The sequence below is a fragment of the Styela clava genome, chromosome 4 (genome assembly GCF_964204865.1).
Source record: "Styela clava chromosome 4, kaStyClav1.hap1.2, whole genome shotgun sequence".
Lineage (NCBI taxonomy): Eukaryota > Metazoa > Chordata > Ascidiacea > Stolidobranchia > Styelidae > Styela > Styela clava.
In genome coordinates, this window is record NC_135253.1 from 13,934,238 (window position 1) to 13,950,226 (window position 15,989).

The 15,989-nt window shown below is 33.6% G+C and overlaps 1 protein-coding gene across 2 annotated transcripts in view; it reads right to left on the reverse strand.

The window, feature by feature from the left end:
• The window catches only part of LOC120325768 (homeobox protein Meis1-like), a 41,046-nt gene extending 25,478 nt beyond the window's left edge, over nucleotides 1–15,568 (reverse strand). The window contains exons 1-6 of one of the 2 annotated variants that reach the window (XM_078111609.1): nucleotides 15,381–15,568; nucleotides 12,132–12,415; nucleotides 10,473–10,614; nucleotides 8,747–8,803; nucleotides 5,572–5,622; nucleotides 5,251–5,397 (exon numbers count right to left, since the gene is read on the reverse strand). In XM_078111609.1, coding sequence (XP_077967735.1) covers nucleotides 5,251–5,397; nucleotides 5,572–5,622; nucleotides 8,747–8,803; nucleotides 10,473–10,614; nucleotides 12,132–12,415; nucleotides 15,381–15,392 — 693 coding nt within the window. In that variant the 5' untranslated portion in view covers nucleotides 15,393–15,568. Of the gene's footprint in view, nucleotides 1–5,250; nucleotides 5,398–5,571; nucleotides 5,623–8,746; nucleotides 8,804–10,472; nucleotides 10,615–12,131; nucleotides 12,416–12,722; nucleotides 13,363–15,380 lie in introns of those variants that run through there. The other variant, XM_039391929.2, reaches the window with a different exon arrangement.
• Between the last annotated feature and the right edge of the window lie 421 nt (nucleotides 15,569–15,989).

Sequence of the window (15,989 nt, forward strand, 5' to 3'; positions counted from 1 at the left end):
GTTTAATATATATTTATTAAATCACTTTGAGTCAAGTAGGTATTTTCTAAAACAAATTCCAAATTTAAGTTGACAATTCCAAAGCAAGTTCCCGTAATCAGCGGGGATAGGGCTTTTGTACAATCTACATTTCATCGAGACGAGTAGCAGAATCATTTGCGGTCACAAAGATGTACGCGGAATACAACGAGTCGGACTTTTGAATGAATATTTCAGACATTTCTAATGGCTCTGCAACGCATGTCTTTGTTATCTGTCTCGCGTTTAGTTATCAAGGGCAATCTATGGACTTGGCCTCCCTTCTATCCAGGCTGAAAGCCCAGTAAATAATTTATTGCACGACTGTGGAGACAATTGCTGAGCGGTCGACGAATGGGCGTGAAATTGGAAGTATAGCCTTGTAATAAAATAAAACGCCGAAGAAAATGGCATGATGTTGCCGAAAATAGATTTGTTTATTCGGGAATTATAGGTCAATCCCTATCCTTATCGTTGCTTTTTGTCCAATTATACAGGCTTAGTCGATTACGACGAAAGCAAAAAGTGTGACAATAAATTTCTCTGAAAAGTATGAAAACTCAACCTTGAGTACACGAAATGGATAATAACGAAATGCAACCAACATAATTATTACAATATAATATGTTATAGAACTTATCCTGTCCCATTTATTAATTAATACTTCGTTTTACACTTTAAATGAAGTGAAAGAAGACATTTCTTATTAATTTTAGAGGCCACATTTTTTCTCAGCTTCGAGGTTCTAAACGACAACATAATGATGAGCTGCCAACCAAACTTACTTTAAAATTTATGACATTCCAAAAAGTTGATTTTCAATAATTTGAACAACTAAAACAGCTTTGCAATGAGATTTTAATACAATTTGCTATCTGACATGATTTTTATTCAGAAATGGCCAATTTCGGAATGAGTTGCATGAAATAAATTTGGACGGCAGGATATGTTCATATGAGCACCATTAGCAAGAATGTGACCTTTGAACCCGGAAATTATTATTATATTCATAAAAAGACACAAAAATACATGCTTTGGATGCGGTTATTTTCTTGTGAATTGCCCAAGTGCATTATCGACTCGATCTCGTTCATTTCGTTTTCATAACACAAATTTGCACTTGTCGTTTGTTTATTTTCAGCTTGCATAAAACATGAGGATGGCTGCGCAAGCACGTTATCGCCATAATTAATGCTGGGTAGTCAGTCAAAAATACTGGCTGTCTGGAAAGATCATTTGATACGAGATGAAGATGACCTCACTGACGTGCAATTTGTATCGTCTGTATGGATTGATAGATAACTAACAAGGCTTGAAAATTTATTGCTTCTAATCCATTTTATCGAAAATTGAATAACGTTTTTCTCAGAGTTTTCTTCAGAATCACCCAAAACCTTTTACGAAATTTTTGATATGACAGAAAACAATCGTTCGCGTTATACCATACATTACGTACAACTTCTATAACAACTAATATAAATGAAAACTATTGGAAAATCACGCCTTGTATGTAAAGGTACTTGTCAGGATTATGAGAACAGGAATCATGAGTCATGACTGTGACAGAACATCAAGGTTGTCAAAGTTATTGATATTAGTTATTTTGATATTATAGTTCAGTACCATAGTCACTTATGTCTCCTGTAAAAGCAAATTGCTAATATTTGCTTTGAAAACCTTCTCAAAATAAGTAAGGGAAAGGTCGCTCCAATATATCATTTTCTCTATATGTTGAAGTACGGGACTGAAAAGACTTTGAACTAAGCGATAGCCCCCAAACCTAGATATTAAGATTCTGAAGCGCGTCTCGACCGGGCGGAATGGCAGTGTGATCATTTTAGACGGAACACATGCAATTATATCATACGACTGATCTATGCATTATGCATCGGGAGTCTGAAACAATAATTGGAGCACACGAGTGAAAAAGACTGACATAGTTATGCCAAAGACTATAGCCGTTGATCTCAAGGAATTATAACACAATAATTTGTAGTACGGCTAATTACTATATCAATGCAAATCAGTTGAGTCATAGAGCTGACGTCAATGTATAAAAATAGGTTAAAAGTTGGTTTGCCACAAAACGGTAAAAATGCAAATAAAATATTTTATAATACAATTTTTTTTTGCATTGTAAAAACTCATGTATGTTTTATTGGTTACTTATAATTGTGTTATTTGTATTTGTTCAAAATATACTTTGTTTTTTGTTAAAAAAAAATCGTAAATTTTGTGTGTCATCAGCATGATTGAGCTTCGCGAAGACGCGAGGAGAAAGATAGGAATTCTGAACTAAGATAACACACTAATGATTCGCCTTGGACTGGAAATCACCGTATTGCGCGATTAGCACGGGACTTAGCAATAATATAATTAGAGTTCATTTCCGATTTCAAAATGATTAAAGTTTAATTTTAGTATTGTGACGTTTTAAGTGACTGAAATCGTTGCAAACTCCACTTGAAATGGTATCGGCCGCATATTAGGTCATATTGAAATTACATTTTTAACTTTGGGAACGTCACATATGATTTGAAATTATGTCACGCTACAAATGACATGCCATGGCGTCCGATAAGACGTCGTGGTTTGGAAATGGAAACTCCCGCTTTGAAACCGGTTTTGCGCTATACAGCTGACTGAAACACGTCCGGAGTGGATGATTCTTGGAATAAAACAAAGTGTTAATTTCTGATGACGTCCGGAACGGTTTAGTATAAAAAAAGTAGTGTGATAACCTATTGTTATAAGTTAGCAAGTGGGCGACAAAAAATCTAAGCACGTCCATCAACTTCAAGAGAGGAACGTTATGGCCAAAGTGGGTTTTTAAGAAACCTGAAACTTATATACTTTTGAAAAACAAATCACCTACACAATCGTTCTTATCAAAAGATTACGCACCAATACCCGTGTTGGTGTTCCTGCATTAATGCAGAATTCAGAATTTATCAATTTGGAAGTATAATCTAATTCAGCTAAGAAGCAATTTCCCCAAGACGCTTATAGTCGCATCGGAGCGACCAAACGTCAATCAACTCGTCTTGTATTGTTGATATGTGGGCAAATGACTCATGAAATACCAAAGTTTATTTTCTTGGACAACGCAAAACTCAATAGTCGTCACGCGATATACAGACTGAGGACAATCAGATTTCTCACCTCGCCAAACATAATGACCACTACATTTTAAACCATAAGTTGATCTACTTCTCGTATACAAAGTTGTATTTACATTGGGTGAAATAAGAATTATTCCGCGTGAAGAACGTAGTTCATATCTTCAGCGTTTGGTTAGTTACTTTGATCCTGACAGAAGAGTTATTGCAAATGACAGTCAGTAATTATAGATTGGCATTTTCAGACCAATATTTTACATAAGAAGAGAGGCGGGAAAACTGTCCACCCCGAGTGGCTCCAAACGCGTATTTTCCCCTAACGAGCAAACACGTCAAATATAAACATTGTCATTACACATGAAACGGCTCCGAAAACGAAAACAAGCACTGTCTTCACGCAAGCAAATATTACTAAAGGGTTAAAGGTTTAAATCCAGGTCCGAGATGTCATGTTTACCCTAACATGGCGACGCTTTTATTTATTGATGTGGTCATTTGGTGTCCGAGTGACGTATACTTTGTATGGGTAGGCGTATATTATAGTAAATAAAAAGTACGATATAATTCACTTTGATTTCAAAGTAACGAACTACATCTCATTTTTTGAAAATGTAAATGAGAGTTATATCAACAAGCCAATAATTTGTACAGGAATATACTTCGGACTTGAATATTAAAATAACTCTGAAATGTTAGTGTATTAAACACACGCATATTAATTATACATAGTTACATATATATATTAGGTTTTGATTAAGTCTTTATTAATAAGGTTGTAGAGTGATTCCAATGTCCCACCTACATAATATTTATTATTTCGCGCAATGTAACACAATGACTACGGCGGTCTTAGTTACGATTTACGATGGGAACATGAAAGCAAAACGACGATTTCTAAGCAGGAGACGGCAAGCATAGGTGGAGAATATTTGATTGAGATAAGAAAGTAGGCGCGGTACTGGCTTTAAGACACATCACAAAGATTCCAGTACTATCATACCCCTTGGTTACTAGCCATTTGTAATAAACATAGGTCAAATATCTCTAACTACACGTAAAGGGTTAAAAGAGGTTTCGAGATATGGGTCGTCTTATCGGGAGTGGATTACAGAGCGTATGCGAGAATAACTAGAAATGTCAGAATAGCGTCAACAAGGCGACGTAACAAGAATCACTCTCCAGTGGTAAGCCGTTGTCAGACAATGCATATGTATTGTAAACGCGCGAAACAAGAAATGTATTCTTTAAAAGTTGCCAATGGTTTCTGGTTCGAGTGCAATATAACATAAACAACCTTTCATCAAAAATAGAACGGGCCAATATAAAACTCGCGATCAAGCTTTTTATCGTGATAAATTTCGTACATGTTCTTGCAAAGTCAGCAGCGATAAATTTTGTAGCGGGGGAATAAGACATATTCTACGAGATTGTTTCATGAGATCTCTGATGTTACGAGTCCCAACCTCCTAAGTATACTACGCTATATCAAAATTTTACAACCAGTTAGTGGCAAGACAAACATTTATCTAAGAATTCAAAACAACGGAGAAATGGATGGACTTTGAAACCGCGAGTTACGAGTTACATCATTCCAATTGACGACGTGGGAAACATAATAGCATGACTCCCTAGAACTACATCAAATAGGAATCATAAATATGACAGAAAATGCAATTAAGAAATGGAAAAAATTAGAAAAATAATCAGAAATAATACAAAAGGTGAACACCATTTATTCAAGCTTCCTGAATTTTTTTTTTTTTTTTGATAGAAATTAGATATTATCATTGCCCCACCCCCACCACCAAGTTTTCTTGGATTTCATCTTAGGTTAGGCTAGGATAAGTAAGTTTAGTAAAAGTATTGGACAATAAAAGATAAACGTCGAAATATGGTTACTGAAATAATATAAACAAATTCAAAGAAAATTAGTGATAATAATGATATAGTACTTAGTATTATTATGTCATTGTAATATGCCTATTATTTTGTTATGATCTTTTTTCATTTTACTCTTTTTGTCAAAATAATACATCTCAATAAAGTATATAATCTGCTAAGTAATTAAAAATATAATCAAGTGGTCGACGGCTAACAATTAGAAAATCGTTACCTGTTCTGACCCCGATGAACCAGGTTCCAATCCTTCGATTGCTTTTAGGCCCGACCCATCTCGGTCTTCTATTACTAAATCGATCGGCATTTTTCCTTTTAAGCAATTGATATAACGTGAAGTAAAATTCTGGCACAGTTCGTGGACCTTTATGATAAAAACACAAAATCCTTAGAAGTAAAATGAAGCAAAAACAGCAATATATTGTTATTTATATCAAAACTGAGTTAATACAAAAACACACAGAAATTTAAACATAACAATAAAACAATTATTTAATAAAAAAATTAATAATAATCAATAATAATATCTTCCTTTTACCTTTTCCAATTCTAGTAGGTGGAACCTTAAAACTTGTATCGACAAAATCATCTGAAAAAAGGTAATTTTTATTGTTTATTTCCATTTATATAGCGTTGAATACGATGTTTATATTCTTATCAAGATTAGGCATTTCATACAAAAAAAAACTTTCTAAATTGCCAAAATCTATATAGGTTTAAACGGTGTGGGCCGTGGTTTCCCTTCAAAATACAAGACAGCAATGCTTGAATATATGGACACAAAGGCCAAACGAAGTAACATAAAATCTCTCACTGTACCGGTAGTTTGACCACCAGATCACAGAAAGGCGGTCACGGAACCACGGTACGGTGCACATTTTTCCACTTTGATGACGTCATCACACAAAAATTTGAAGAGAAAAACGGATTCCATAGAGCCCACAAAAATTTTTAAAAATTATTGAAAGTAATACCCTTCTAGCGACAACAACAATATTTAACCAATGAAAATTTCAAAGCAATTGGTCCGGTTGTTAAAGAGATTTCTTCTCAACAAGAAGAAGGAAATTCAAAATGACAAAACGATCCATAGTTTCATTTCGTGCCCAATAATTAAGTAGTATTAAATTGTATTTATATCAGTTATTCCTCCTGCAGATTCTATTGATCTTAAGGCAACAAGTCTCCTCTACATGTACAATGACAGATCATTTTTCTTGTTTTCTGTTGCAATCAAAGTGAGACGGGAAAACGACTAATTTCTTGTGGAAGGAAGTTATTAAACAAAATGTAAAAAAAGGAACGATCCTTCTTACCGCAACATTAACATAAGAATTAAAGCATTAGTTACTATTTGTATATTTATTATCGTTGTAGGGAATATTATTGATATAAATAATTGAGTTTCAATCAACTTTGTATTGTGCAGTGCATACATAGTTGAAAAAATGAATGAATGCATTGTATATTAGCAAAATCCTATTCTACAGACATGTTATTTCAATATTTTATCTTAATAGTAAGTCTATTAACGAATTGATATATCATAACTATTTCTGCAAATTTTTAAACAGAAATATATAAACTAAAAAAATATTGCTCAATCCTTTTTTAAAACCGTGTAAAAATATATTGGGAAGTACTATTGCTCTAATATAACTACTGAATGTCGCAACATATTTGTACTGATGTGCTATAGAGTCGTGTGTTATAAACGATGCAAATAGCGTATATTTTTATATGTTGTTATATTAAATACGATATTACTTCAAAAGATTTGATAGAATTCTTTTTGCTGTAATACTGAAATCATCCAGCAACACACCTGGGTTGTTTTGCAGTATCATTCTACGCCAATATTTTATATAAAAAAAAGTCACGCCGTCAAATCAAAAATGTGATTGATTACCTGATTGATACGTTGAAGCTTGAATGGATGTTTTTGTTCTGTATTTTTAGTTAGGACAAAAGGTAGTTCAACAATTTATATGCATATATATATATAAGAACTCCAAGTCCAAGGCCTGTTAGTTATTAATATACTAATATATGAACATTGGATGCGGCATCAGCATTTAATATTTGGTATTCAACCATACCGATATCTATGAGGAAGCCTCCATATTAATCCTGGCGAGTGACGCCCATCAAAAAGTGAAAGTAACAAAGACTACTAGCGACTGGGCGATGATGGCAGTTGCTATCTTAAAAACGGGTGTGAAAAAGATTAACGTGGGCGATGGTACTTAACTTCATTTTATTTCCGGAATTTTGTCATTTATACTCCTGGTCCTGTTCAAATTTTACTAAAGATAGCTTCCATTAACATGTGGCAGAGACTTCACATCGTTTTTAGTACCACATAATACGTTGATGAAATATTTATCTTATGATATAATATAGGGGTCTATAGTGGAGGAATAGTGAATCACAATGCTTTTTATATTTCAAAGTAAAAGTTGCACTTTTGCCGAATACCGTCCGTTGCTGCGAAGGAAGAAACGTTTAGTGATAACAGTGTTAAAAACGTCGACAAAATTTTTTCCGTATGGACATGATACACGGTTTGGCAAATGGGGATTACATTGCGAACAGCAGATTCACGTTGCCCTAGTTTTGTCGTGCAAAATTGAAATTGAGAGAAAAGATAGCGATTTTCTTGTTAGTTATATCACGAACTTATCATTATTTCTTCCAGTACAATGCGTCATACGTATCAAAGAGAGGTTCAATATCAGCTACAGCAAAATAAAGACACCTGATATCAAAATCGTTTTTGTAGGCTTCGTAATTTCACGCTAACCCTTAAATTTTAGGTTCGTATTGTTAAAGTAATATTCGTGCCATTGTCATGCAATCTTATTTTTCTATCTCGTAATACAGGTCCCATATTATCTTTTACAAAAAGATGATTATCTCCCCTTCAAATTTAGCAGTAATTTTCTGTTCGTTTTTGTTTAGGTAAGTAACTAACAAAATAAGCAACAGCGCTATTATATACAATAACAAAATTACTAGACGAAATTTTAACACATTATTGGTAACTCGACTACTATATGTGGTCAAATTAGTGTAACCGTTTAACAATTGTGAAAAGCCTCGGATTGATGGTGCAAAGATATGCAAATGTGAGAATAACTTCACTTTAAATAGACATGAAATTTAGATAGTTGTGATAAAATATAAATTTTATTTTAAAAATGCATCAATGGATGGAAGAAAATTGCTGCCTACACAGCTGAAACAATAGAATATTTATGCCGGCGGCTAGCAGCTAATTCTTTGCGACGTTTTGGTTTTACAGTTGAAGCTGAAAATCGGCATCAATAAAAAAGCTAGTAGAAATACAATTTTGTTTATATTCAATTTATACCGCTAACGGATTCATATGTAGTTTACTTTTGATATCTGGTTTTAACCGTTCCTCAAAGATTCCGCCCTATTTTATGTAAACGTTATGGTTTTTATTTTTGATCATATCTTGAGATTATCGTTACTTTGATTAAGGTGGCTTTTTGACAATTAAGTCTTTATATAATTTGAATTTCATGTTGTGGTTTCGAGTGCTATTTTGATTTATGTACCAAGTTTGCCTTTTTGTTGTTAGCCATTTATCTGCAATGCTGTCGTCATACCCTGGTAATCAATTTATAGCTTTCATTCACAACGGTTAGGAAATACAGAAAGAAGAGATTCAGCATTGCATAACTTACCAAATTATCAATTTCATTGTTTGGGTCGAAAGATATCGGTCTTTTTTCATTTTGAATCTGTGAATATAAAATTTTTTAAGTGTTAAGTATAGTAATATTGCACAAAGAACTGATGACACAGAACTCCGCTAATTATTCACAGCAGTTGAAATTATTGACTGTTTCCAAGTCATCAACAAAATGTTATTGTTAACGATTTCATGGAAAGTGTAGCAGGGATCCACCAACGGCGATTTGGTCTAGTTTTCTATATCCATACAATTAAACTGGAAATCTATTTGAAACCGTGACGGTGCTGTTCGTTTATTCGATTAAAAATTGGCACTCGATTACAATAGGAAAAAATCAGAAGAATGGTAACTGAACGGAGAAGGCAGTGAGTCGTAATTAGAAGTGTGAATAAAAATTGATAATTGGCGATAATCAGCGGCTGCGAATCGACATGCTCGATTTACAAACAGGGCATCCGATGGAAAATGGGTGCGGAACAATTATTACCGCTAGGAATAATTGAAAGTAATATGGTGGTAACAATATCATTATGATGGAGCGAAGGAGAAGCCAATAACTCGTACTGATTTTACGGCGCACTGCTGCGATTTGCCGGAGGTGACGATTGTTAAGTGAGAAGTGCCAAATTTGGAACGTCATAATCCGAGTCGACCTTTCCTTCACCCCGAATCCACAATCGACGACTCCAGATTTATTTCTCTTTTTATTAACCCATTAACAGAGTTGTAATGTTTTGCACGTTGGATTAGAGCGATAACAATTTGATTCTGTCGTTACCGTCGACACACTCTCATTCACAGATACGGACCATCGAATTTGAGAAACACATATTATTATCCTTGTTTCTGTATTGTTTCAGTACACCAATTATGCTAGATGAAAATGAAGTATTGCCGAATCTACTGTTGTTTCTATTTTGTTACAAGAGGTGAACAAGCAGCCACGGACGGAATCATATCGACTCTTAATAAACATTATTTAAAAAAGCAAATTTGGAGTAAAAAACGCGATTACGAGACAATGTCTCGATATTAAACAATATTTGGGTTACTTCAGAAATATTGGTTACAGCTTGTCCATAAACGACAAAGGCAACGTGACAAAATGCAAGTGTTATCAAAGTTCATGACAAGGTTTATGCCAATATGTCACCAGAAATATTGAACGACCAAGATATTTCATTGCATTGCTTCCGATATCGTGATGGGTTATAAAAGAGGATCGCCGTCAGTTTTGACGAAACCAACATGGCCGACTTGTCATAATAATTTGCAACGCTCATTCATCGAGAAATCCACGTTATATGAATGGAGCAAATAGGAATATTACAAAACATAAAATTAATTACGCTAATTTATTCGTTCATATGGATAAATATAAGCAGAAGAACAAGTTTGCAATAAAATTTAATTTGGAGGGCTCATTAAGGTCATATTTTTCAAGGTGACACTATCTTCCTTATAAACTCTTTTGCATGCATTTCCATTAAGAAAAATGTAGATTACGAAATTATATAGTCAGCATGACAAGGAGAACAAGACCACTGTGATAAAATACCACACACAACTAATGTGGCGTATATATGAAAAGACAAAATCTTTGTCGTCATATGCACTCAAGGATAATGTATTAGTACGTCTAATATAATCTTGACAGAGTAGCATGCTTCTATTAAATTTAATTAGCATGTGATAACATTATGCAGTTTTCCTACCTGCTTAGCAAAACAAGCAATATCTTCGTTAAAGGAATCTGAGGAACATACATCACTGGCTGTTACGGTAGAATCATGCGGTGTGCAAGTTGCAAGTTCGCATTTTTCAAATACGAGTGCTAGTAGAGGAAACAAGGGATGTCTAAATAGAAGGAAAAAATGTTAACATCAATACTGAAAGAAATTTCATAAGTTTCTGAGCTGAGAAGATAGATAAAAATAAGCAGTCAATCATTACGTTTTTGAATTATTTCGTCTACTATTTCGTCGTTGTGTGTACATGATATATATAAAATAAAATCTTTGATAAAGCAATAATAAAATGCTAGGATTATAATATTGAATATGCCTAAAATTAGGAACACTTTAAAACTGTGTTTCACCTCAAAAATTAATCTGTACGTTTTTGATTCAATTGCACAGTCAAGTGTTAGTCATATTTCCTGTCTGTCATTCATAATGAAAATAAAAATCTCATCAGAGTTTTTCTATCGGAAATAGATCACACTTTAGTTAAATCTTTTTATTGTACGGTGCAATACAGTTTCCGATCTGATGCGGAGATTAGCCACGGATTTGTGATTATTCTTTATTTTGCGTTTCCACGTGCCCTAGTTTCAAAATCGGCAAAGTGTGCGACAAACAATAGAAGAATGTCGATGGCCTTACTATCTTATTTCCCCAGTTTGTCTTTGTATTTAAAAGTCTCATTAAAACAAAGTATACCTTTAAACGTTAACTACTTACTTTATGAGTATATTCAAATTTATCTGAGGTAATAATAAATATAAACTAGCATACATATTCGTGATAGTGTCTCACTTTAAGTGATATTGTTTGGCACGAATGATGAAAACTATCTTAACATCCTGAAGGAGTCGTGCCAGGGATAGTTATGTAATTCGGTAGCAGACACGCAATAATATGATTATTACACATTTGGCATGAATACATAATTTGAAGCATTCATGTGCGTGTCAGGTTATTTAGCCATATTTGTATTTATCGTCATTATTATCCAAACGTTTAGATATATTGTTGTAACGTGATGAATTTTGCGACTAATTTTTCAACGATGATGGTATATGCATTCATGCTCCAATTTACAAATAAACGAAAAGACGATAACGATAAGAAAACGAAAATATCATCAACCACCATAAACAAGCGATTGTCCACTTTTATCTATTACACAATTTAGTCAATTAACAATACCACGTTTTCTTATATTTTTAAACTGATTTATTTCAGCGCTTCGGGTTATTTCGGTTTGTGATCATGACTTGTGGCATGAATTTTGCATATTTTGGAAATATTTTTTTACGGCATTCATTGTTTGATTGTTTAGTATTTCAATATTGAAATAAATACTTTTTCTGAAGAATTGGGATATTTTTAGCATGTATAGAAGAAAGAATCTCGTTGTAAAATAAATAAAAAAATTCGGACGAACCCATAAATATAAATTAGTTGAAAATAGGTAAAATAGTGTATATTTGTCATGTTTAATATTTGATATTATTATAATATTGATATATAATACGATTAAAAATTATATCTTTGGAAACATTTAAACAAAATTTGTATTTAAAAATTCCATACTGTAAAATGGAGCTAACAAAATATATTGTGACATTTTAATATAAAAAATAAACTCACGAATAAATTGTGTCTTTATCACGTTTCATGTTCAAACGTTCTGTGTCATTTAGCCTATCGTCTATGCCTGATGATCCAGGTGCTTGTGTATTATGCATAGAGTTTGACTGAGGAGTGATAGGCGCAGAGGCCGGGTAATGCGACATAGATCCACCGTGATTGATGTGCGGAATATGCGGCATCGACCGATTGATTTCACCGTTGTATAATCCTCCGCTTACCGAGTTGTTTGTGCTCATATCCGTTGCTGCCATGCCGTTGTAGTGGCCCATATGATCGTCATACTAAAAAGTATATTATAGCTTTAAATAGAATCAGCCCCAACTATTCATAAACACTGTCAAACGGCTATTCTACATTAAAAAGTTTATTCTTCAATGCTGTCGTCACAAATTTATAAAATGGCTGACGGGTTGCTAACTATAATTAAATTCGACTTGCTTCCATGATATTTGCTTTTTTTAACAACTTCGACTTCAATAAAACGTTACCTTTTTGATTCAAAATTTTTACACAACGCACAACTATCGAAAATAGACAAAAAAAAAACGACAATCGACTATAACAACTCCAATATTCATCGCAACTCACACAAACTGTCGCGGCCATTTGAGCCTTTATTCCTTCTTCAATTCTCACTTTTCTGTGGTTCTTGACTCTCCACCTCGATTCTAAGCTACTTGTCCGACTTCTGGCAATATAATCCGGTTTATGACAATACCGCGAATGCCGTGCTTTGCTGGTCCAGGTGTATTAGCATGCGCGATAATGTAACAAAAACACACAGGTACACTAATAGTATTAACTGTCACGTATTGAACTGCAAAAATGCCGAAATGTTACACGCGCCGCACATTAGCATAACCGTGCGAGAAAAAGAAAGCCTGCTAGATTCGTAGGTGCGTGTATGTACCTGCGTTTAAAGATGTGATCTGTCTGGCCTGAAAAGCGACTCCATTTTAATTGGTACGGCGTTAGTTCTTTGTCTGGAATAATAGTACTATCTGCGTTATCAGCATATTTCAACAAATATTACTTCTTCCAAAACTAGCATAAGTATATGGAGCATAACAACTGAATCAAGACAATTTTAATAGCTATATTCAACTTTCCAATTATTCAAGTATCACGTTCTATTAAAAATATTTTCACTTATTTTTTGATGACTACACGCACTAGCGTAACCATCGTCGCGTTATCTAAACTAAAAGCTACCCAAATTTTTCACGTCTAAATCATAAAAACGTCACTCCCCTCCGGCCAACTAACTATAAGTTTGAGATATTAAAAGGCGACTGACTCAGTGTCAGCGAGGTGATGAACTACGGTGGTCAGTTTTCACGCTCGGATTGCGGCATTTCTTTTCGGAGTTGGAAGCGCAACCGCATTGTTGTTAACTCCTCTCTTACGCTAAGAATGTGGGCAATGCGGATCTATTGCTTCGAGATTTGTGTCGCGAACGTCGTAATCAGAAGAAGGCGACAAGTCATGGCGGAGTGTGTATATTTTTCTTTTACATATTAATTTGTTGACCAGAGGCTTTATGCAATCCAACGTAATATGCAAATATAAAACCCTAGATCGGTCTAACACCATGATTATCTCGATCACCTAAAGAAATCATTAGAATAGGTGAGTGAGTACAATAGCCGTGGTGCATAATCTACTCTAAATAACAATGCCTAACCGAGATACGACAGGTGTTCGCCAAAATAATAGTAATATATATATCATGAGGCCTATCATGAGAACTGGTTAATGGAATACACATGCAAAATATGAAACCTGAAAATACACAGACTTCAGTCTCTACAATTCTAAACCAGAATACCTTTCTGTTTAAATATACTGTATTTGCATATATACATATGATGATGACTGAACAACATGTTTATACATTTTCACAACTGAGCAAAATAATTATTATAAATTTATCAATTTCTAAAAATACGAGATGAAGAGTGAAAATATGAAAAAATGGTAAAAAATCAATTCGATTTTTTATCAAAAAAGATTCCCTAAGGCAATATGTTCCATTTTTTCTTCAAATTAAATATCCTATCTCTTGGTGGTTCATTGTTTTACTAGGAATAAAACAAAAAAATTTTAGTGCTGCTTTTTATGCGGCGCAAAAATCCATTTAAATTTCAAATGCCATTTGCTTGTCAATTTTTGAGAACCTAGCGTTCTTTCTGCTGTTGTCGTAAAGTACAAGACAATAAATCGATCATTTATCATACGCACTAGAATCGACCTGTGTACCTCAACATTACATGGTGGATATATGAAGGCATGGAAAAGAGAATTATTCAGCAGTTAGTTGAATACTTGAACTCCAGGGAAAATTTTCACCGCTTTGCCCTAGTATTCAATCAAATATCTAACGATGAAAACGTTAGTTACAAATGAAAATAAATTATGGATTTTGAAACATGTTGCCAATTGCATGTTAAAAATTTAACTACAGAAAGAAGTGAAATTTTATTGTACATATACCATCATAGATCGAACTTCAAGTTTCATACTGTGATAAAACCTCTGCCAAACACAGTAGCCTTATAATCCCAACAGCAAAGGTTGATTGGCATCCGCGTTATATCGAAACAAAGTATCCAGCAGTTAGCTAAACCCATGAAAACGCGTCTTGATCGCGCATGAAAATAATTTGCAAAAGGCGACTGATGTATTCAAGGATAAAATATTCAAAATATGGGAGAATACTTGCTTTGATTTGATAAAACAGAAACTCGATTCAATCATGAGAAATTTATAATATTATGATAACAATATGCCAACAAATTATTGCGATGCTTAATTGCTGCAAAATATTCAATACATACTAGTATATTTCATGTAAAACAAAACGTTGGCAAAATATTTTTTGCAAATTTATTTTCATTGAAATAAATAAACATACATACATGCTTCGAAAGTGTTTGTTCTTTTCATAACAATATTGAGTGACATAATTTATTCAAAGTTAGCTGCAGATATCTTTATTTTCTAAAATTGACGTTCTTAAACATACTTATACAGTTTTAAACTTTCCTGAATGTAACCACATTGCTGCAATTCCATCTATTTTCTCAGTCAAAAATTATAATGCCTAATATTCAACTCGTACTTGCTTCAAACTCTTTTTCAAATGTTTATTATCTTACCGTTTCTGTGTAAAGCTTCTCTAAATACCCTAGAAATACAGCATTTCATGATCTATAATGTTAAGCAAAAATATAAAAAATAACTTACCCTATTTGCCATCCAATCGATCTCTTTTATAGGTGAGGATATTTATTCGCAGCCTTTCCGAGTTAAAAATAAATCCAGTGCTTGAATGCAACAGTAACAACAAATTACTGAATCACTCATGAAATATTAGGTTAATGTTGAGTTATAAAAGTTCTAAGGCATGTAATGTGAAATACAATCAGATTAAATATTGACCTGAAAGTAGAATGTTAAAGGTCAGCAACTGGTGCATCGAACAGAACATGGGAAAATACAGGATGCAAACACCTTGGCTCTGTTTGCGTTTATATTAAAAGAATTCGTTAGATAGAATATTTTGAAAGCATAGTCTAAGGTCAATCATCTTTTCTAAATATTGAATTAACATCCTTTTCATTAACATAAAAAAGAGACAATATATCGTACGAAAATCATTGATACATTTGTGATTGGTAGGCTTAACATGGGACCGGACTACAGTACAAGATTATATAATTTTACGTAATATGTTTACTTTGAAAGATAAAATATTGGTACTGTTAAAGCAACATGTGATATTTACGAGCTTGCATAGGCTATCCCTAATAACGTCAACGAAACTAAGCCGTCACTTTACCAACCAACAAACCT